Source organism: Diabrotica virgifera, chromosome 2 (assembly GCF_917563875.1).
Source record: "Diabrotica virgifera virgifera chromosome 2, PGI_DIABVI_V3a".
NCBI classification, from domain to species: Eukaryota; Metazoa; Arthropoda; class Insecta; order Coleoptera; family Chrysomelidae; genus Diabrotica; species Diabrotica virgifera.
The window spans coordinates 46,818,998-46,843,943 of NC_065444.1; the positions used below are offsets into that span (position 1 = coordinate 46,818,998).

Below are 24,946 nucleotides of genomic sequence, written 5' to 3' on the forward strand. Positions count from 1 at the left end.
AAAACTTCATATCGCTGGATAGGTGAATGATCTTTCTTTCAATTTACAACAAAATATGCTGGGTGTTCCATTAAAAAAAGTCAACAACGTTTTTTTCAAAAATCCGCCATTTTTATTTTCGTATTTGAAAGCGATATAAAAAATTCAATCCATTCAGTTTGAACCGTTTAGAAGTTACAGGCAGTTAAAATGGGGGAAAATATAAGTGGACACCCGGTACAGTATGGTGCAAATGAAAGGAATAAATTCGTTATTTCTTAAACCGGTGACTTTAAGGAAAAATCCCAAAACAGGTCGATTTTTATTTAGAAATCAAGATATTTTGGCATATACAGTATGTCCCTGAAGTTGTATCCATATGGAAAACTTTTTTATTATTAATTTTACGAAAAAAGTTATTCTTCATAAAAAGCTCTGCATGGTCCAAAACCTAAGATTTAATCATCAAATATCAAATTTTTTGAATATTATACGATGTATGTCAAAAAGTTTGAATTTCACTCAAGAGTAAAGTAGCTCTATTTCTCACAATATTGAAATTTGCTATTATGAAAAGTTGTTTGGAATTAAAACTATATTCTAGTATGCAATTACATCCTTCTAATTGATTTTTTTTTAATTATGGATAACTAACATTATTTTCAGTTATTTCAATTCAAATAACTCTTTTATTATTAATTTTACGAAAAAAAGTGATTCTTAATAAAAACTTCTGCATGGTCTAAAACCTAAAATACAATCATCATATGTCAAATTTTATTAATTTTATACGTGGTATGTCAAAAAATATTAATTTCGCTCAAGAATAAAATACGTTTATTTTTCACAATATCCAAAATTGTTATTATGAGAAGTTATTTAGAATTAAAAACTATGTTTCAGTATGTAATTGCATCCTTCTAATTGAAATATTCTGAACTATAAAGGTACTTTACTTTTGATCTAAATTTATCTTTTTTGACATACCTCGTATAAAATTGATAAAATTTGATATAAGATGCTTGTATTTTAGGTTTTAGACTATCCAGAACTTTTTATTAAGAAACACTTTTTTTCGTAAAATTAATAATAAAAGAGTTATCAGAATTGAAATAACTGAAAATAATGTTAGTTATCTATAATTTTTCAAAAACAACTTTTTTTTCAATTGGAAGGATGTAATTGCATATTAGAATATAGTTTTTAATTCCAAACAACTTTTCATAATAGCAATTTTTAATATTGTGAAAAATAAAGCTACTTTACTCTTAAAATAAAGTGAAATTTAAACTTTTTGACATACCTCGTATAACATTCATAAAATTTTATATCTGATGGTTGAATCTTAGGTTTTGGACCAGGCAGAGATTTTTATGAAAAATAACTTTTTTTCGTAATATTAATAATAAAAAAGTTTTCCATATGGATACAACTTACAGGGACATACTGTATATGTCATACTAGTGACGTCATCCATCTGGTCGTGATGACGTAATCGATGATTTTTTAAATGGAACTAGGGATCGTGTACTAGCTCATTTGAAAGGTTATTAAATTCTCTATTCAATAATATAAACATTTACATAATTATTTATACAGGATGTACAAAATAAATTTTTTAATTAAATTATTTCACAAAAAAAAAGAAAAATGGATGTAATTTATTTAATTCAAAATACATTTAACTGTTACCCGAAAATAGAGAAAAAGGTTTATTTCACCATTAAACATTTAGTCCAGAAAGCCACTGCGCATCCGCTAGGAAAAATATTCTAATTCGGATTTTTTGCACAATCTTACTCAAAAAGGACTCCTTTTAACAAATTTGCATGTTACCAGGACCAAAAGGTGGTCAAAAATTTTTTAAACGTTTTTTTTTTGTTTTTTTCCTAAAATAATTTTTTTTGCATGGAAAAAAGTTTTTTTAGGTTTTTTGGATCATTTTTTTTAGAAAGGTCTTTAATGACTTTTCTCTAAAAATGATAGTTTTTGACATATAAGCGATTAAAAATTGAAAAATTGCGAAATCGGCCATTTTTAACCCTCAATCACTATGTGAAAAACTGAAAATTTGAATGTTGCCAAGGTAGGTAGATATTCTTTAAACATCGATTGATGAAATCCCGAAGAGTTTTTTGCAATACAATTTTCAAAACTCCTTTTTTTTTAATTGCTAATCAAGCGTGCGCGACACTATTTTCCACCGACAGTATGGTGCAAATGAAAGGAATAAATTCGTTATTTCGTAAACCGGCGACTTTAAGGAAAAATCCCGAAACCGGTCGACTTTTATTTTCAAGTTATGATATTATGGCATATATGGTATACTAGTGACGTCATCCGTCTGGGCGTGATGACGTAATCGATGATTTTTTTAAATAAGAATAGGGGTCGTGTGAGTAGGGCTCATTTGAAATGTTCTTTAATTCTCTATTCAGTAATATAAACATTTACATTATTGTTTATACAGGGTGTCCAAATTTTTTTTATTAAATTAAATTATTTGACAAAAAAAGAAGTAGAAGGACACCCTGTATAAATAATTATGTAAATGTTTACATTACCCAATAGAGAATTAAAGAACTTTTCAAATGAGCTACCACACGACCCCTATTCTCATTTAAAAAAATCATCGAATACGTCATCACGCCCAGACGGATGACGTCACTAGTATACCATATATGCCACAATATCATAACTTAAAAATAAAAATAGACCGGTTTCGGGATTTTTCCTTAAAGTCGCCGGATTACGAAATAACGAATTTATTCCTTTTTAACGAATTTGCACCATACTGTCGGTGGAAAATAGTGTCGCGCACGCTTGATTAGCAGTTAAAAAACAAAGGAGTTTTGAAAATTGTATTGCAAAAACCTCTTCGGGATTTCATCAATCGATGTTTAAAGAATATCTACCTACCTTGGCAACATTCAAATTTTCAGTTTTCACATAGTGTTTGAGGGTTCAAAATGGCCGATTTTGCAATTTTTCAATTTTTAATCGCTTATATGTCAAAAAATATCATTTTTACAGAAAACTCACTAAAGACCTTTTCTGTTTGGAATGATCCAAAAAACCTAAGAAAACTTTTTCCATACAAAAAAAATTATTTTAGGAAAAAAACGAAAAAAAAAACGTTTATAAAATTTTTGACCACCTTTTGGTCCTGGCAACAAGCAAATTTGTAAAAAGGAGTCCTTTTTGAGTAAGACTGTGCAAAAAATCCGAATTAGAATATTTTTCCTAGCGGATGCGCAGTGGCTTTCTGGACTAATTGCTTATCGATTAAATTCAATGATCTAGCCAGCTCCCGCCAGCCACCTGCCTCTTGGAAGTTTAAATATTAATTTAAACGAAAAACCATTGTTTATTTGTGAAATAACCATTTTTTCTGATTCATGACAGCAGTAAAATTTATTTTGAATTAACATTTTTTGGTCACCCTTTATAATTAATAATGTAAATGTTTATGTTACTGAATAGAGAATGGAATAACCTTTCAAATGTGGTAGCACACGACCCTATTGTCATTTAAAAAAAATCATCGATTACGTCATCACACCCAGATGGATGACGTTACTAGTATGCCATATATGCCAAAATATCGTCATTTAAAAATAAAAGTCGACCTGTTTCGGGATTTTTCCTTAAAGTCGCCGGTTTACGAAATAACGAATTTATTCCTTTCATTTGCACCATACTGTATACAGTGGGACCTCGATAACTCGGATTAATCGGGACCGCGGCCGATCCGGGTTATCGAAAATCCGGGTTAGCCGGCGAATATGGTAAAAATTAATAAAATAAGGTATACTTACAGATAAACTCCGTTATAATTGAAATAACATGAAATATATACAGGGTGTCCCGAAAAGATTGGTCATAAATTATACCACACATTCTGGGGTCAAAAATAGTTCGATTGAACCTACTTACCTTAGTATAAATGTGCTCATAAAAAAAGTTACAGTCCCTTGAATTTACAAAATGAAAATCGATTTTCTTCAATATATCGAAAACTATTAGCGATTTTTTATTGAAAATGGACATGTATCATTAATATGGCAGGATCATCTTAAAACAGAATTATAGTGAAGTTTGTCTACCCAATAAAAATTTTATGGGGGTTTTGTTCCTTTAAACCCCCAAATGTTTGTGTACGTTCCAATTAATCTATTCTTGTGATACCAATAGTTAAACGCATTGTTTTTAAAACTTTTTTGCCTCTTAGTCTTTTTTTGACAAGTCACCTTTTACCGAGATGTGGCTTCTTTCTCAAAATATACCTAAAAATGTAAATTATAAATAAATTTTCAGATTATTAATAGTACTTACATAATAATAATCGTACTTAACCGTATACAAATACGTGGTGGATTCAACAAATATTCAAAATATGTCGATAAACACTGGCTTATCGAAAAAGTACTAAGAAGTAAAAAAGTTTTAAAAACATTGTGTTTAACTAATGGTGTCACAATAATAATTTAATTGGAACGTACACAAAAGTTTGGGGGGTTTAAAGGAACAAAACCCCCATAAAATTCTTATGGGGTGCACAAATTTCACTTTATTTTTTTTTTAAATGTTGCTGCCATAAGAATGCCACATTTCCATTTTCAGTAAAAAATCTCGAAGAGTTTTCGATATATGAAAAAAAATCGATTCTCATTTTGTAACTTCAAAGAGCTGTAACTTTTTTTGTGTGCACTATTGTATATAGGTAAGTGAGGTTCAATCAACCTATGTTTGACCCCAGAATCTATGGTATAATTTATAACTAATCTTTTCGGGACACCCTGTATGCACAGTACACATCTAAATTAGGTATAGTTGTATAAAGTATAGTATAGAGTATAGAGTATAGCATATAGAGTATAGTATAGAGTATAGAGTTGGTCCAGACACTGGTAAACCACGTTCGCGTTCCGCACAAAATCACACACACAAAGCGTCGTCGAGAGTCTCATTTTTAGCTTTATTAGCTTTGCACCGATTGTCCAAACTGTCTTTTGTTATCATTTTCAAACAAAATTCTTGGATTTTAGTTCTATTTTTCTTCCATTCCAATACTGTTGATATACCGACACCATATTATGATGCTGTAATTGTTTTTAAAGATTCGCCTGTATCAATTCTACCTAATGCCTTCTAGTTTCTTTTCCATTGTCACTACAACAATTTTACGTTTTGTTGCTATTACGTAGACAAAAATACACGCAAACACAAATATATCTAAAGCACGATTACAGAAAGGAAGCGAACCAATACAAGACTGTACTACACACAATACAGTCACAATCGGAACGGTGTTATGTTATTTAAGAACGGAACGGTTTTTGAGTCATTTTTACTATCGCATAGTTCAAATTACACAAATACACATTAAGTCTTAAATATTATATTACATACATTTTTATTGTTGAAATTTTTGTCTGATAAAAATCGGTCCGGGTTAGCCGGACTTCCGGGTTATCGGGGGCCGACTTATCGGGGTTCCACTGTACTATATTCAACTCTGAAACAATTTAGGTCTGGATCTCGCGTATGAAAAAAAAGTTGATTAATAGCAAGCTGAAATTTTTTTAATAGCTTAAGTATATCTAGTCGGACAAACGTTGATCTATGGGAACACTGGAACAGGGGAAGTTTTAATTGTGGAACAGGTTAAAAATTTGGAACGTCAGACTACGAAAACGTCCCATGTATTTTGTCGGACAGAACTTCCAATTAATTTGTTACCCTTTCATTAAACTGTCCTGCAAAAATCAGACTTTTATTATTTATCACCAACTGGGCATTTTAATGAGTGGAACACGTAGAACATGTCAAATTACAGGAATTATGATAGGTGACAAATAGCAGTCTGATTTTTGCATGAGAGTTTAATGAAAGGGTAACAAATCAATTGGAAGTTCTGTCCGACAAAATACATGGGACGTTTTCGTGGTCTGACGCTCCAAATTTTTAAATTGTGCCACAATTAAAACTTCCCCTGTTCCAGTGTTCCCATACATCAAAGTTTGTCCCACTAGACACCCTTAAGCTATTAACAAATTTTCAGCTTGCTATTAATCAACTTTTTTTTCATACGCGGGATCGAGACCTAATTGGTTTTTGAACCTTGGAGCAATAAACTCTTTTGAGATTAGCATGACCAATTACATTTGCGTACTGCGTGCGCTTGTGCAAAATTTCGGCCAATTTAACTGAAAATATTTCTTTTACATAAGAAAAGTCCTGGAATCCTTTGTACAATGATCTATTAAAATTATGTGGTACGTAGAACGTGAAATAATTTTCTAAAATGTTTCTAAAAAAATATGAAGGTTTACTAGTTTTATTCTAGTATACATTTTTAAACTCTCACACACTTTGCAAAAAAGTTCCATCTTTTACATCCCAAACATATTTTGTTATAAATCGGCTAATAAATGTATTGTATTTATGTACTTATATCGAACATTTAAATCATATATACCTGGAATAGATTGAAATGGTTGGAAATTATTCATGCAATTCATTGGTGGATGAATTGCATTTGGAAACGTCGACTGCATTGAATTTGGCATCGATAGCATTGAATTTGGCATAGACTGAATTGAATTTGGCATAGACTGCATTGAATTTGGCAAAGACTGCATTGAATTTGGCATAGACTGCATTGAATTTGGCATCGATGGCATCGGATCTGGTATCGACTGCATTGAATTTGGCACATTGTAGTATGACATCGTACGAGCTAAAAAATAAAGAATTTTCAGTACATCTAATTTACTACATCTACAATGACACCGATATTGTCCAAGAAATTAAATCACAGCGACTAAGATGGGCAGGCCACGTGCACAGACTTCATAACGAGAGACTTGTAAGACTGGTATGGGAGGAGATTCCTACAGGCAAAAGACCACTCGGACGTCCCAGAATGCGATGGAGAGATAACATCCAAGCAGATCTCCGAAAAATGAACATTCCATTTGACCCTAGGTTGATGGAAGACCGAACAAATTGGAAGAAAGTTGTACAGTCAGCCAGGACCCACCCAGGGTTGTAGCGCTACGTGATGATGATGATGAATTTAGATTAGAAATTAAAATTTTTTTTTTTAACATTCTACTTCTTCAAGTTAGAAAATAACCACTGGTTCAAACGGTTTTTCGCAAATAATTCAAAAAGTGAGTATTTGTTAGACAAAAATTCTTATCAAATATATAGCACGTAAAAAAGTGAAAAACGTGGTGTATATATTAGGTCACTATACCTAGTAAAAGCAGAGTTATAGCTAATGAAAAACAGGTTCATATTTGTCAAATTCCAAATCGAATATTTTAACGTGCTATAACCAAAAAATTAAGCACTTATTTGGGGAAAACTCATTTTAACTTTTTTAAAGTGTTTAAAAAATCCTTATTTCTGTTTTTTAAAACAAATTTTTTTAGCGTCAAAAGTAAACAAGTTACGTTCAAAATATAGTGGGTCCCTTTTTTTGGTAAGAAATCGGGAAAATCACCCCCTAATTAGCATTTCAAATGAACTTAATTGTTACCACTTCACAAGTTTTTTACTCGCGTATGTATTGATCATAATATAATCTGTAAGTTTCATAGGTTGAAAGTGCTTATATTTGAAAGAGCTGTAGTTAAACGGGCTTGAACGACTTACTTATCACGAGTGTATGCAAATTTAGAAACACTGAATCTGAACCAATTTTTGTCTTACAGAAAAACAAAAGAATACAAAATATTCAGAAAAGTAAAGCCGACTTTTTTTTATTTAAGATTTTTGGTATCTCTAACAAGTTTTAAGTTATTTTGAAAAAAAAAACATTTTTTTTTCAAAATAAAATTTTTTTAAAATTTTAATTTAAAACCAAATTTTTTCAAAAATAAGCACTTTAATCGATGAAACTTACAGATCATATAAACACAACATAAGTATAGTAACTTGTGAAGCGGTAACGATTAATTTCATTTAAGTTGCTAATTAGGGGGTGATCTTCCTAATTTTTTTGCCAAAACAAAAGAGTCCAACTTTATTTTGAGAGTAACTTGCTTATATTTGATGCTTGAAATTTTTTTTATAAAAACAGAATTAAAGCTTTTTTTAACCACTTTAAACAAGTTGAAATGTTTTTCCCCGAGAATTCTTTATTGTTTGGATATTTCACATTGAATTATTCTATTTAGAATTTTTCGAATATGAACCTATTTTTCATTAGCTATAAAAAACCGTCTAAAAACGTTGTTATTTTGTTTAAAGATGAACATAATATTCACTTGCAAATAACTCGAAATGTATTGATTTGGTGAAAAAACTCTACAGAACAAAAGTTGCTTAAAATTAGTCAGTTTATCCATTTCGGGACTAATCTTGGACATATATTTTTTCACCCCTGAGATGGGGTGAAACTCACCCCCAGGGCAAAAACACACATTGGCACCATATCACTTGTTTTCTTTGATATGTTATCCATGCGTACGCCAAATTTTATGTTAATCTAAGCGGTTCTTTAAAATTTACAGCAAAAACCATGAAAGAATGTACTATATTCGGTCTATCTGTGCACGTTCTCCCTTATTGGTTGATCCGGGTATGTTTGTGTAAATAACAAAATAAATATATAAAGTATACTTACTTGCTGTAAAAGATCTGGGAGGAGCAAAATTATTTGGAATGTTAAACGATTGGTTTGGCTGCAAAGCTGAGTGCATAGCATACATTTGTTGAAGAGGATGCATTCCAGCCATTGGAAACGGAGATGGAGGTATTGGAAATTGATACGGAAATGGTGGCCTATTCTGCAATAAACAGATATAAAATTAAACTCATACAAAAATAAAATAACACAAACTAACAATGAGACTAACATTATCATAACGAAACTTTGTTTATTTACGTATTTAAATTGTTGTTTATTAAAAGTTGTTATTTAAAAGTTGTTTAGAGTTAAAAATATGTTTTTAAGGTGTAATTATGTGCTAATTTAAATATTGTGAACTATGTATAAAGGTATTTACTCTTGAGCGAAATTCATATTTTCTGACAAACCTCGTATAAAATTGATAAAATTTGATCTGATGGTTGCATCTTGGATTTTAGACCCTACAGAGCTTTTATGAACAATAACTTTTTTTCGTAAATAAACATTTTCAATTTCGTTGCAACACGAAACTACAGTCGCATCATTATTCCAGTTCAATGAGAAAGTGCAGCAAGCACCTCTACCGGTTTCGAAACTTATTCGTCTCTCATCAGGAGGCACATATGCTGCTCCCTCTGACCCAACTAGGACAAACCCCGGCGTGAAGTCACGGATTGCAACGAACGAAATGGCAGGGATGCCCTAGCGGCAACTGCTAGCAAAAAACTAAATTTTCAATCTAATAGCACATAAAACAACATCCAAAAATATTATTGTACATCCTACCAGACTGAACACAATGGGAACCTTCTCTGGTAACACCTCCGAGGCTTCTACAATTTGCAAGTCATAAATTTATTCTAAAACACAATTTATTCTAAATACAATTTGTTCTAAAACTTAGTTTTTTTTAATAATAAAAGAGTTATCTATGATGTTGGGTATCGGTAATTTGAGAAAAATTTTCAAATATTTTTTTTTAATTAGAAGGATGTAATTGCATCTAAAACTATGTTAGAACATAGTTTTAATTCCAAACAACATTTCATAACAACAATTTTCAATAATTGTGAAATATAAAGGTACTTTAGAAGAAGAATTTATAAAATGGTGAATTGTTTTTTTTTAATTGTTTTGTCTGTGATAAACAAAATTGATAGAACCTTCAGCAATGTAATTTACTATTTTATTTGGGAATAAGCCACAATTTAAGTTTGAAATTAAGAGATAACGGCAGTTTTGTTTTAATTTGATTCAGAGTTGGACCACCATCTCCAGATATCTATTTCTGCATCTCATGCGTCCTCGGTGGAACTATGCAGTCACAACCCTGAATCAAACATCAATAACCTGCCTATTTAAGGCGAACCATCGCGGTGCAATGATTCCACCTTTTGAGACGCAATCTAGCGACATCTCTCGCAATACGAGGAAAACAACGAAAAGCCCCAGATACAAAGTTTACTACTTTTTAAACAATTAGAATAATTAAAATCAAAAATATAATAAACAATATTTTAAATCTAAGACTTTTCGCTAATAAACTGCTTTCTGGCTGCATCCTGTATCTCAGGTTTTTACAATATATAAACACAGAGACGACGAAAATAGGAGAAGGCAAATGGAGGACACTTTGGCCACGCATTTACCTTCCCTTCGTCAAGGAAAAGGACCGAAAGACAGTTTATAATAAATAGAAAATAAGATTTAAAATAAGATTTAAAATAGTGTTTATTATATTTTTGATTTCAATTATTCTAATTGTTTAAAAAGTAGTAAATTTTGTATCTGGGGCTTTTCGTTGTTTTCCTCGTATTGCGAGAAATGTCGCTAGATTGCGCCTCAAAAGGTGGAACCATTGCACCGCGATGGTTCGCCTTAAATAGGCAGGGTTGTTGATGTTTGATTCAGGATTGTGACTGCATAGTTCCACCGAGGACGCATGGGATGCAGAAATAGCTATCTGGAGATGGTAGTCCAACTCTGAATCAAATTAAAACAAAATTGCCGTTATCTCTTTTTCATTTTTACTCAGAATTGAGCATTATAAACTGTCTTTCGGTCCGTTTCCTTGACGAAGGGAAGGTAAATGCGTGGCCAAAGTGTCCTCTATTTACCTTCTCCTATTTTCGTCGTCTCTGTGCTTATATTTTTTAAAAACCTGAGATACAGGATGCAGCCAGAAAGCAGTTTATTAGCGAAAAGTCTTAGATTTAAAATATTGTTTATTATATTTTTGATTTCAATTATTCTAATTGTTTAAAAAGTAGTAAACTTTGTATCTGGGGCTTTTCGTTGTTTTCCTCGTATTGCGAGAGATGTCGCTAGATTGCGTCTCAAAAGGTGGAATCATTGCACCGCGATGATTCGCCTTAAATAGGCAGGGTTGTTGATGTTTGATTCAGGGTTGTGACTGCATAGCTCCACCGAGGACGCATGGGATGCAGAAATAGCTATCTGGAGATGGTGGTCCAACTCTGAATCAAATTAAAACAAAACTACCGTTATCTCTTTTTCATCTTTACTCAGGATTGAGTATTATAAACTGTCTTTCGGTCCTTTTCCTTGACCACCTTGACGGACTTTCCTTGAAAGTCTTAGATTTAAAATATTGTTTATTATATTTTTGATTTCAATTATTCTAATTGTTTAAAAAGTAGTAAACTTTGTATCTGGGGCCTTTCGTTGTTTTCCTCGTATTTAAAATTAAATTTATTTGACGTTTCGACTTCCACTTTGGAAATCGAAATAACAGTAGGATAATGATTTCCGAAGAAGTCGAAAAGTCAACTTTTAATGTCAATTTTAAAATGTGGCTGATTTCCCAATTGGGATAGTAAATTGCACAAGGTGCCATAAGGAAATAGCTTAAGAGGCTAGATCAGCGCGTCATCAAGACGGAAAACGCGATCCAAGATTGCAGCTTTAATTTTGAATATTTTGACGGGATATTTGGCACACATATACGTAATATAAAGTTATATATCCTAGAATGATATCTTTGGATGTAGTCCATGGTAATAAGGTTTTTTCCATGACACTCGAGCAGCCAGGGTACTGAAGCGTTTTTTCGACAGGTAATACCTATAAGAGTAAATTGTAACTATTTCCTGCGTAGGATCTGGCGGCCATTTTTATTTATAAACAATTAAGTGTCAAAAAATGGCATTTTCCCTTTTTTTTTCAAATCAATGGAAAACAGTGACACTTATGGTTTTTTAGTACAAATATCTTTGAGATTACGTATTACAAAGTTTGATATGCTCATTTATTGTTAATATAATTGCGAAAAAAGGTCGGAATTGAAAAAAAAATTAATTTCGCAATATCTATTGTAAAAATTAGTGTACAGCTTTGAAATTTTTGTCATGTAAGGGTTCTTTGGTGCTTAATATGTGATAAAAATTTCAAAGCGATTTATTTAATTGTTTAAATTTTATTCAAATTGTTTATCGCATAGAGCATTTTTTTTGCAATAACATAAGTCAGAAAAAAATGACGTTAGAACCATTCCACAGATGTCAAATGAAAGAGCATGAGCTACCTATATTTTCAACTTGGTTTAAAAAAAGCGAATAAGAAATGCATTTATTAGTAATAAATAATTATGCAAGAGTATCGTAAATCTTTCCTTATAAACTTTTTATTTTGTTATATAAGAAATTATATATATTTATTACAATTTTTTATCAATTATGATATAAATAACATTACTTGATAGTTGTGCACTTAAAACAGGGTAAAAAATTTAATTTTTTTGGTAAAAGTTATTCAAAAACTTTATAAGGAAAGATTTAGGATACTTTTGCATAATTATTTATTACTAATAAATGCATTTGTTATTTGCTTTCTTTAAACCAAGTTGAAAATATAGCTCATGCTCTTTCATTTGACACCTGTGAAATGGTTTTAACGTCATTTTTTTCTGACTTATGTTATTGCAAAAAAAATGCTCTCTGGGATAAACAATTTGAATAAAATTGAAACAATTGAATGAATCGCTTTGAAATTTTTATCACATATTAAGCACCAAAGAACCCCCATTTGACAAAAATTTCAAATCTGTACACTAATTTTTACAGCAGTTATTGCGAAATAATTTTTTTTGCAATTCCGACCTTTTTTCGCAATTATATTAACAACAAATGAGTACATCAATCGTTGTAATATGTCATTTTAAAGCTTTTTCCATAATCTCAAAGATATTGGACCTAAAAAAATCATAAGTTCCACTGTTTTCCAGTGATTTGATAAAAAAGGGAAAATGCCATTTTTTGGCAGTTAATTGTTTATAAATAAAAATGACCGCCAGATCCTACGCAGGAAATAGTTAAAATTTGCTCTTATAGGTATTACCTGTCGAAGAAACGCTTCAGTACCCTGGCTGCTCGAGTGTCACGAACAGGGTATATTTTTGTCTTATTACCCTGGCCTAATGGTGAAATGATTGTGAAAAGCAATAGTTTTAAGTACCTAGGATCGGTATTACAGAGTAATGGAGAAGTAGATGGAGATGCATGCAGTAGAATTAGGGCTGGATGGATGAAGTGGAAGAAAGCGAGTGGTGTGTAGTGTGACGGAAAAATTCCAATGAAGCTGAAGGGTAAATTCTATAAAACAGCCATAAGACCGGCTATGATGTCCGGAACTGAATGTTGGGCAGTGAAAAAGAAAGAGGAACAACGAGTGCATGTGGCGGAAATGAGGATGCTTAGATGGATGAGTGGAATGACATAAAAGGATAAAATTAGAAATGAATATATTAGGGGAAGTCTAGGTGTGGCACCAATTGATGCCGAAATGAGAGAGCATAGGTTAAGATGGTTTGGTCATGTTCAACGTCGAGACGTTAGTCACCCAATATGAAGAATAGGCGAAGTGCAGATTCCTGGAAGGAGTAGGAGGGGAAGACCAAAGAAGACCTGGGTGAGACGATAAGGCAGGAGAAGTTGGTAAAGGGGATTAACATTGATATGACCCAAGATAGAATTGTGTGGAGAAATGCAATTAGGGAATAAAATATTACAAAAACCGCCACCGAGTCTGTACCGCTATTAAGAAGAACAAAAAAATACACTCTTCAAATAAACTTTTTCATCCCGTGACAGATTTTGCGGCACATTGTAACTAAAATCGATTATCTATAACAAGAAATTGAACTTAATTGATAGGGCAGTCAATGAAGGTATGTGGCTCCGAATTCTATCCTACTATATCGATTTACGTGATATTTTCACAGCCGGTAAGGAATTGCCCAAGAAACAAAGTCTACCCTATGCCGATGTGTGCTTTCGTTTGGGGGAAATCCCACCCCTTCTCGGGGATGGAAAACTTTTTTGCTTAAATAACTACGGAAGTTGCTAGAGAACCTAATACTAAGCAAAAACTGTTCTATAATTTTTTTCGAAAACTCAATTAGTTTGCAATTTGCAGTTTTGGCTCGCAATTTTTTCGTCCAACATCGATTTACTTGAAATTTTTACAGAAGGTAGGGAATAGTCCAAGGATCATTTTCTATATCATGCCGCTGTACGCTAAAACCTTGGGGGTGGTTGCCACCCCATCTCGGGGGCGGGAATTTTTTATTACTTTTTAACCATAGAAATCGATGTAAAAAGTCATTCTAAGAAAAAATGTTTTTTTACATTTTCTTCGTAAAACAAATATTTTTCGAGTTATTCGCGCTTGAAAGTAACAGTTTTTCGATGAAAAAATCGACTTTTTTAGAGGATTTTTGAGAATACCTCGAAAAATATGCATTTAATCAAAAAAACTGTGGATATCAAAATTGTATCTTTTAGTAACACAAATCAAATTATTTTTCTGGAATATCTTTAAGACCAATACAAACCGAGATACGGCATGTTAAATGTTAGCTTTTTTCGTCAAATGCATAATTTGAAATATTCAAAGTAAAATAACGGAAAAACTATGCGTTTTTCTAGGAAAACTTAAATAATATTTTTTCAAGTATACAGTTTGACCTTATAAAAAATAATAATTAAAAGTTTCTAGCCTGAAAATTAAGCAACTTATGATCAAAAAATATCGGTACCTGCTTTTCTCTATGAAAAAATTAGTGAAAACAACCTCCTAACTAAACTCCTAATTAAAAATTCGTCTTTACTTTTTTGTAGTTCATTTTATATTTGTATTATCAATACACGTAAGAAGTTTGACCTATTTAAAAAGGCTAATTTTATAAAAAATTGGAGTTTAAAGAAAAATTAATTAAAAAAAAAAAAAATCAATGGGAAAATCCCAATAGTTGGCTGTATACCATAGTTTAAAAAACCAATACAGAAGTAAAAACTTCGAGATGTATTCTGGTATAAAATCGTTTATTTAAAAACTATAAAATGTCATCGATTGCAGAACGTTTTCGTTCTAAACAGAACATCTTCAGTGCCTAGAATGAAGTATTTCCACGTTAGATTAAAGCAAAAGGTTAAAAATGTGACTGTTAAAATGAAAAAAGTGTGGGAATACTTACATCCTGCCGAGTATTTTGAAACTAGCACACCGTAAATAGTGTTAACATCATCATATATGGTTTACATAATGTAATATGTTAAAATGTTATGACTACAAGTCGATGTTAATGGATAAAGTGGAACACATGCTAAAAGGGTGCCATGGTTCCCTGCTCGAAGATACTAGGTACTTGCCAATTCAATGGGCACAGACCAACTGAGAAATTATGAAGTGGATATACAATTTGACAAGGGTGACATGACATGACAAGATAAAGCCAATTTTTGGTTAAAGTTTCATTTGATTTTGGATTTTTTAATAAAATGCGAAGGTTTGTCTGCAAAAATAATTTAAATTATTTGAATAATAAAATCTACTGTAAAGTTTAAATTAGCAACTCTCTATTCCAGAATAACTTATAGATTCATTAAATTTAATGCAAATATATTACGTGGTTTAAGTTGTGACGTCATCGGATGTGAAATGACGAGATGAAAGTTAAGTTTGTTGAAACAAGGAAATACACTACATAATAAGATAATTAGACTTGCGTGGAAAAACAAAGCTAAACAAGCCGAGAAAACCAGAATTTAAGAGTGTTTTTATGTGATGAAATGTTGGTTGCCTAACAAGGCAAGCAGACAACAGGTTGAAGGTAAACGGTAGAATATTGCGAGAAAACAGTAAACATATGTTACAGTTTAAGTTGATTATCCAGTTGGAGTTGACTCCAACTAGTTGGAGTCGACTCTAACGGCTGGTTTCAGTAAAAGTTGATTATAAATATAAAATGAAGATTTATATTCAACATTTACTAGTAAAAGTAGACTCCAACTAGGAAAAGTATACTCTTCCCAATGCCATTTAGTAAAAGTTGATTCTGATTCACACAAACAGCCGATTCTAGAAAATAAATGTTACTGAATATGTTCAAATTAGTCTAGGCTGTATCGTCGCCCCCGTTAGGTAAATTATTCCAGTTATTTTTTTTGCACAAACTTACTAAAAAAGAGGTCTTCTTCGACCAAATAATGAATCCACAGGGTGTCAGATGGTACTGTGGTCGAAAAATTGTTTAAACAATTTTTTTAAACAAACTCAAAAAAGAAATTTATTTAGGACAATTTTCTTTACATCATTTGGGTTATTTGCAAAATACGGAAATGACCATTTTCAAGGCTTAATAACTCAGTTAAAAATTATTATTATGAAAGTCCGAAAGTCACCAAATAAAATTTTAACGACCCCCCTACAAGATACTGAAGAAATTTTTGTTATTATTTTATTACTAAGCGGCTATTTTTAATTATTAACAATGAGCGCTAGGAGCGTATTGACGCAGCTATCAATGTGAGTGCGAGTGAGATGCACCATTGCACCATTTTGACATTTAAAAATTCAAACTTCTGTCAAACCACAAAACTGTCAAAACTTTTTTTGTAATTTATAGCTCACATGTCATCACCATGACAAGTCGAAAGTTCTTCTTTTTGTGGTGCTTTCTCCTTTAGTGGAGGTTAGCGACTACACTGGCAAATCTGTCTCTGTCCAATGCGGCTCTAAACAAAGATGTTGAATCAAGGCCGGTCCAGTTCCTGATATTTCTAAACCATGAAATCTGGCGCCTACCGGGACCCCGTTTTCCTTCACTCTTACCCTGGATGATCAGTGCGTGAGGCGGTACTTTTCGTTTCTCATTATGTGTCCCAGGTAGCTAACTTTTCTGACTTTAATGATTTTTAGCAGTTCCCTATCTGTACCTATTCTCCTCAGAACATATTCGTTGGTGGTGTGGGTTGTCCAAGGTATTTTCAAGTCTCTTCTATAAAGCCAGAGTTCAAAGGCGTCCAACTTGTTCATCAGTGTTGTGTTGTGTCCAGGCCTCCGTTCCATACAAAAATATTGACCACACATAGCAATGCAGAAAATGACATCTAAGGCTGATATTAATGCTACTGTTACAAAATAAGCTTTTCATTTTGATAAACCCCTGCCGGGCTACCTCTATTCTCGCTCTTGACTTCTTGTTTTTAATCAAGTTGGTTGTTGAACCAGCAACCAAGATATTTGTACTGGCTTAAGTCTTCAAGCTGTTGGTGTTTCACATATTTATTGGAAGAGGTAAATTTTTGATCCTTGATATTCTTATAACTTTGGTTTTCGCAGTATTGATCTTCATCCCCATTTTTTCATAACTCTCAGTAACTCTATCCAACAGTATCTGCAGACTATGGTCCGAATCAGTCATTAATACTGTGTCATCTGCATAGAGGATGTTATTTACTCTCTGACCGTTTATCCTGATTCCTTCTGAAGGGTGCGACAAAGAGTTCGCAAATATTACCTCAGAGTAGACGTTAAAAGTATGGGTGATAGCACACAACCCTGTCTAACATCTCGTTGTATTTCAATTGGCCTTGACGTATTACCATTGGTCTTTATGATTGCTGTCTGATTCCAATAAATAGCCTCTATAATTTTAGAATTTCTTTTGTCGACTTCGATGTCATTCAATCTTTCTATCAAGGTCTTGTGCTTCCCCTATCGAACGCTTTCTCAAAATCTATGAAACATAAAAAGGTCTGCTTGCTGATCTTTGTATCTTTGTGCCAGAGTTTGAAGACAGAATATTGCTTCTTGTGTCCCCATACCTTTTCTGAAGCCAAATTGTTCTTGACCGGTGACCTCATCACATTTTTTATAATATATTCTGTTCTGTATGATACGCAAGAAAAGCTTCAGAATGTTATTAAATAGACTTATAAGGCGGAAGTCCTGGCATAATTTGGCGTTCTTCTTTTTAGGCAGTGGTATGAAGACTGATTCAAGCCATATTTTAGGGATAATCCCTGTATTGTAAACATTATTAAATAGTCCAGGAAGAAGGTCTAAGTTTTCCTCGTTGATTAACTTTAATAATCTTTTCCTACAGATTTGGTGTTTTTTAGTTGACGTAGAGCATATTCCAGTTCGGACTTTAGTATTGGAAGACCTTCGTCGTTTTCGGTATTTAATGTAGGAGGTTATCTGATGTCATAGAAGAGTTCCTTTATATAGTCTTCCCACATGTTTATTTGTTCTTCAGGGCTTGAAATCAGTTTGCCTTCTGCGTTGATTAGATTATTTGGTCCTTGTGAATATGTAGTGCCTGTGAATTCCTTGAGTTTCTTATACAGATGGAAGTCATCATGTTTTTTATATAAGTTTTCGATTTCGTCACATTGTTCTGTTATCTATTTTTCTTTTGCAATTTATATTTTTTGTTTAATGGTTCTATTTAATGGTTTGTACATTGCTTTGTGCTGTTTGCATTTTCTTCTTTCATCCATTAAATCCAATATTTCCTCTGTCATCCATCTTTGCTTCCGTGGTCGCTGTTTTGTGAGCATTTCAGTTGCCGTTGTAAGGGCGTGTCTGATTTCCTCCCGAAGGCGAAAGTTAAGGATATTTAATTATATGAAAGTGTGCTAAAAAACAGTGCCAAAAAGTAAAACCCATTTAAAATACATTGTTACTTCAGACACACTTTAAACTCTTCATGTACTGCTATCTATATTTACAATTTTCACACAATAAAACCTTTACATTTTTACATAATATGAGATAGAGTAGATAAAAATTATTTTTGTGAATTTGGTTAACAAAAATTGGTTAAACAATTTTTCGACCGCGGTACCGCGTGACACCCTGTGTATTTGTTATAAGGATTGTTATACGGATGTATTTCTTTGAGTAAGTTTGTGCAAAAAATCGAATCAGAATAATTTACCTAACGGGGGCGACGTTACAGACTATACTAATAAGTAGTTGAAACGGCCAAAACAAAGAAACACACACTCATCAAAAATGCACTTGAGATTCTCGTATAATCAACATTTACTGAATCGATCCAGGAAGAGTCAACTCCAACTAGTAAAAGTTGATTTAAATTTTTAAAATCAACTTTTACTGCTCGTTTCAGTTGGAGTTGACTCCAACTAGTTGGAGTCAAACTGAGAATCAACTTGAACTGTAACATATACAAAAGGTGGCTATTTATTGTGTTAAATTTATTATTATACTATTGTAATGAATAATTATGTCTGTTAAAAGTTGGAAAATAGTTGTTAACAAAATTAAATAACTAAAGATTACTGTTAGTGAGGTAGATATATGTGTGAAGGATATGATTGTATATAGTATTGTGAAATGAATGAGAGTATGTAATAATATAATAAAATTAAACTATGTGACATAAAGTCTAATTCATCTTTATGTAGTTTTGAAAGGACTGAATGAATTGGAAGTAATGTATCTTGATAGTCTACCAACGTGGAATAGTGAATAAAATAATTAGAATGAGAGCTACCAATATAGGTCAAATTGTGGGTTGGTGTCAGTATGTAAAGAAGAATCTAAATTGAATGAGTATATGAAATAGAAAAGTATGAGATTGATTTCTATTGGTGATAGTGGAGTGAACAGACTGAACTAAATGAAATATATTTAAGTACACAAACTTTATGAACGTATGTGATTGTAACTGAAATCAAACAAATGAAAAATGTGAAAAAAATTTTATTTTAAATTGGGATAAATGGATATTGGAAGTTGCCTGATATGAATGGAAATGAAAAGATAGATGAAAAAAGAAGAATAGTGAATGCAATAAAACTTAAATGTTATAATCTGAAAGAAGTTTGACTGAATGGGTCGTAATGGATATAGGTGTGCAGTATCCTATTGTTAAGTAAAGTCTAAGAATCTAAAAAGAAAGAAGTGACAGAATGTTACTAAGTAAGGAAAGTGATATATATGAAAGACCAGAGTGATTGGATGTATGGTGTTTTTTATTATTGTAAGCGGAGATGAGAGAAAATGAGTAAGTAACATAACAGGCAACAGGATAAGTGAGTGTGAAGAACATTCCAAAGAGACAATAAACCAGACCGATTTAAGGATTAATAATAATAAGAGGCATTTAAATAAATTATGAAAGAAATGGTGAGATGAGATATAGAGGACCTGAAAAAGAGACAGAGACACAAGGTCAAACCAGAAATGACTAGGAGTGGAGAAAAATATGAAGGATAGGAAAATAGAAGAATCAAAACTGTGTTAGGGATGGGATAGTGGGGGAGGCAGCAATGAAGTTGAAAAGAAATGCAAGTTGAGATATGTGTTGATGGGTGATTAGTATGGAAAGAGAAGACTGTTATAAACTAGTGGGGTAGTGGAAAAAGAGGGGGAGGGGGAAATGGAGAATAGGAGTATAGGGGTAGGGGGTGAGAGGAATAATGAGAGAAAACTAGGGTTGGATTAAGGGAATAGTTGTCGATGGATAGGAGTGAAAGGACGATTTAAAGTTGTTTGACGATTAACGCAATTGGGGCTGGTCCTCATGTCTCTGGAAATCTCAAGGTCCTCGTACAAATCCAGGCGTAGATTGTTTCTGTCTTGGATGTTATGTATTAATTTAACACCATCAGGGATGTCAAGATGATGATTATTAACTTTCAAATGATGGGAAAAGGCTCATGTAGTGTCTCTTTTAGAATGTTCAGCAGATCTGGTTGAGAGTGATCTGTAAGTCCTGCCGATGTAAGAGGCATCACAATCAGAACAAGTCAGTCTATAAACACCACTACGATTCATATAGTGTATTGTATCCTTAGTATTTGTCAAAAAGTGGCCAAGGGTATTTCCAACTTTGAAAGAAATATGTATATTCTCAGAAGAGTTAGATACAATACGTTTAATCTTTTCAGATAGATGTGGGTTATGATATGGTAGTGACCTGTAAATAGCAGAAGAGGAAGATGACTGATGGAAAGCAGAATTTTGAAGCAATTTAGATTCTCTTTTACGGATGAGTTTATCTATTATAGAGGGATCGTAACCATTGTTGACAGCTATTTGTTTTATAATGTTGAGTTCTTTGTTGAAAGAATCTGTTGACATAGGTATAGAGAAAAGTCTGTGTATGAAGCTTCTGAAAGCTGCTAGTTTGTGTGATAGAGGATGATTAGAAGAAAAATGAATTACATGGTCAGTTTGGGTGGGTTTACGAGAGATACCAAAGTTGAATTGGTTGTTAAGTCTGGTAATAGATAAATCAAGGAAATTAATGGCCTGAGAAGATTCTAGCTCCATGGTAAATTTGATATTAGGGTGAATTAAGTTAATTTTAAGAAGTAGTTGTTGAGCTGAGTCATGATGTCCAGCGATGAAGACCAAACAGTCATCTACGTAACGAAACCAATGTAAAATTTCTGGATTTTTCATAATGTGATTGGACTCTAAATGATCCATAAAGACATCAGCTAGGAATGGGGATAAGCAACTGCCCATTGCTAAACCATCTGGTTGTTTATAGAATTTGTTGTTGAATTGAAAGAAATCTTGAGATAGACATAATTCAAGGATATCTAGTATCGGTGAAATGACATTGGGCTGAAAAGACTTGTTGACTAAGAGTGATTTTACCAGACTTAAAGTTTCGATTTTGGGCACTGAAGTAAATAGGTTGCTTACATCAAAAGAAAGCATAGTTATGTCTGGATTGAGATTGATGAGTTGAAGTTTATCAACTAATTGGTATGAATTTGATACAGTAAAACGGGGTGTGAAGTTGATTAAATTTTTTAAGGTGTTGAGTATGAATTTTGATAAAATAGAAACTGGAGTGTTAATGAAACTGACGACAGGACGTATAGGAATTCCAACTTTATGTATCTTGGGTAAACCGTACAACCTCGGAATAAGAGGGTTGCCAGGCAGTTTGTTGTAAGGGGCCTCATAATTGGATAAAAATTCAGAGTGTTTTTTGATGTTATCTTTCAATTTACTTATGAATCTCTTGGAAGGATCAGTTGGTAAAATAATGAAGTGGTTGTCATCTAGAAAAGATGAAACTTTATTGTTGTAAGTATCACGGTTTAGAATAACCAAACAATTACCTTTATCAGCTTTAGAAAAAATTAGGTTGTGATTAGCAATTTTATGTTTAATTGATTTAAGAATTTTGAGATGAGATTGAGCTTGTTTAAATGATAGATTATCAATAAAAGAAGAGTTCTGAGAAGAAGAAGAATTTGAAGATGAAGAAATCTTATTTTTATATTTATTTATGTAACGGTAACAGGAATTTCTAGTTGACGTTCTTTGTGAAAGAGATAATGAAAGGTTTTGGATTACTACATCTGTCTCAATAGATAGACTCTCAAGATCGTGTAAAGATAAATCTTTAGGGACGGAGTATTTGAGACCATAGTTTAATAATTTAATTTCATCTGTTGAAAAGCTGATATCGGTAAGGTTCTTTATTCTAGGGTGGAATTGAAAATCTGAAAACTTTTTATTGTTATTTCTATCCTGAGAGGCTTGATCATATACAGTTTTGTCTTTAATGAGATTAATAAGCTTGTTATGTACTCTATTGAATTTAATTGTGTTAGAAGCATCTACCTTGTCATGCACATCTGTCAAAAAATTATTGAAGTTAATGAATCCTATAATATCGAGCAAAGAATCATACATTACCTTAAGCTTACAATTGATGTAATTAAGTTTACTATAATGTGAACATATCTCTTTTTTCATAAGTTTTATCTGTAGTGAAGTCCTGATGTTGGGTGGTACATTTTTTGATGTCCTGACTATACTAAAAATTGGAAAAACTTTGAATTTGAGACACTGTTGAATAAACCATATATCGAGTTTCAAGTTGTTTCGTCATGTTGCTAGTCGCAAATACTGAAGAGCCAAATTGACCATACTGTCATTAATAAAAAATCAATGGGAAAATCCCAATAGTTGGCTTTATACCATAGTTTAAAAAACCAATACAGAAGAGATGCCAAAAAAGATACCATACAGAAATGTAGGTTTCTTCTAGATAAACATTTTGATTTTATTTTTTATAAGAGTATCTGTTATCATTTTTAAGTTACATGGAGAAAAAGAAGATTTTTAAGAAAATTTAAATATGCGCTCTATAATTTGATCTTATTTTTTTTTTCAAAATCCATTAATTTTAAACCCGCTCAACTTTTTGAACATAAAAATAACACTGTATTAAAAGGTATTGTAGACGGAAAACGATGCATTTAAATTCTTGTGGATGAGGGGTTAAATATACTTCTCAATTTTTTTCTTAAAATTCGTTAGTTATCAATTTTTTGCAGCATATCTCGCTTAGTTTGAATGTAATCGACATTTAATATTGCTTATTTGAAAAAACTTTTCAAGCACAATAAAAGGTATTGGTAGCATTATACACCTAAAATCGACTGTTTCTCTGTTATTTCAAGTTGAATACACTGATTTGAGCATGCACCAAAAAAACAAACTCTTTTTACCTACCATATCTCTTTTTGTGTTATAACTACAAGATTGAAGAAGGAACAAATCTCTTTGTGTTTTTATGAGCTACAAAAATGTTTTATATAATTTTTTTAGTTAGATGCATTGTTTTTAAAGTATTCGCAAAAAATCGTTTGAAAAGGGCTAATTTTCAACCACGAATAACAAAAAGTATTGGATTTTCGAAAAACAATTATAGAACAGTTCTTGCTTAGAATTAGGTTCTCTAGCAAATTCCGTAGTTGTTTAACCAAAAAATTTTCCACCCCCGAGAAGGGGTGGGAACCGTTTCCAAGACAAAAGCACACATCGGCATAGGGTAGACTTTGAATAAGGAGATATTTTCAGGCTATTGCTCAAATTTCATTAAAGTCCATGCAGTAGGGTAAAATTCGGAGGTAATAAACTGTTCTTGCTCTCATTGACTGCCCTATGACTAATTTGGCAACATTTAGGACGCCTGTGAGTATATAATTATCACAATATTGTGCCTTCGTCTTTGATAGTATCACGTACTGCCGACGCACTGTTGCCGAACTTTCGAAAGGTTGTTGAAGGTTCGCAGAACTTTCGAAAAATGGTGCAGCTGATGCAGCCTCCTAAGAACAATATTCAGTAAAGTAAATTTTGGTTAGCATAACAAATTATAGGTATACATATTTTATTTACCATGAATCGTGGTGGCGTTTCCTGTTCCACAAATTCGTTCTTAGATTTGAAATTTCTCCTTCGACCTTTAGGCTTCGGAGGTATCTCAACTTCTTGGGAATCTTCTGCTGAAATTTCGTCTTTTCCGGAATTAGTGGAATCATGTGTACCATTAAGTGTTGAGTCTTGACTTAGTGGACTTAGTGGAGTACATGGAGTTAGTAAAGTATGCCTTATCATAGAAGCCTCTTTTTCTTCGAGACTTTTCTTTAGTATTTCATGTTCAGATTCTATTTCATCTATTGTTTTGCTTATTTTTTTATCTAGTTCGTCTTTTGGTATCAGAACTTCTGGCAGTTTTGGAATATTCGAGTTATTATCAGAACCATTATAAGCATTTATGGGGTGTGCAATGACTACTTGTTGACTGTTTATTTCCTTATCCCGAGTCTCAGGGTCAAAGTAACTGTCTTTATTAGCTGAAAGAAACGTATGTGATGCTTGTCTTGGAGTAGGTTGCAAGTTGTTTCCTGCAGGGGTATTATAAAAATCTTGAGTTTGACTTTGGTTTTTCATTCCAGTTGCTTTCTTTGGATCGAACGTCTCTAAATATTTATCTGCTTTGTACGAACATCCTTTGGGTTCAGGAATTTCTTCGTCTTGTGCTTTGGATCTAAAATAATTACTTGGATTGTATGCTGACACACTAAGAGGTTGTCTACTCTGATTATAATATTCTCTACTTTGATTGTATTCATTTAGACGGTTGTAGTACCCATTTCCGTTTGCCTAAAAAAGTTAAACATAAACTACAGAGAGGGGCTAAATTATGGAATAAATTCGATTACACAAAATACA

General features: G+C 32.4%; 1 protein-coding gene across 2 annotated transcripts in view; it reads right to left on the reverse strand.

Moving 5' to 3' along the window:
- LOC114339438 (bromodomain-containing protein 4-like) overlaps window positions 1-24,946 on the reverse strand; it is a 60,722-nt gene that overhangs the window by 20,283 nt on the left and 15,493 nt on the right. For both annotated transcript variants that reach the window (XM_028290101.2, XM_028290109.2), the window contains 3 exons: window positions 24,110-24,877; window positions 8,618-8,780; window positions 6,461-6,721 (listed from right to left, as the gene is read on the reverse strand). In XM_028290101.2, coding sequence (XP_028145902.1) covers window positions 6,461-6,721; window positions 8,618-8,780; window positions 24,110-24,877 — 1,192 coding nt within the window. The remainder of the gene's footprint in view (window positions 1-6,460; window positions 6,722-8,617; window positions 8,781-24,109; window positions 24,878-24,946) is intronic.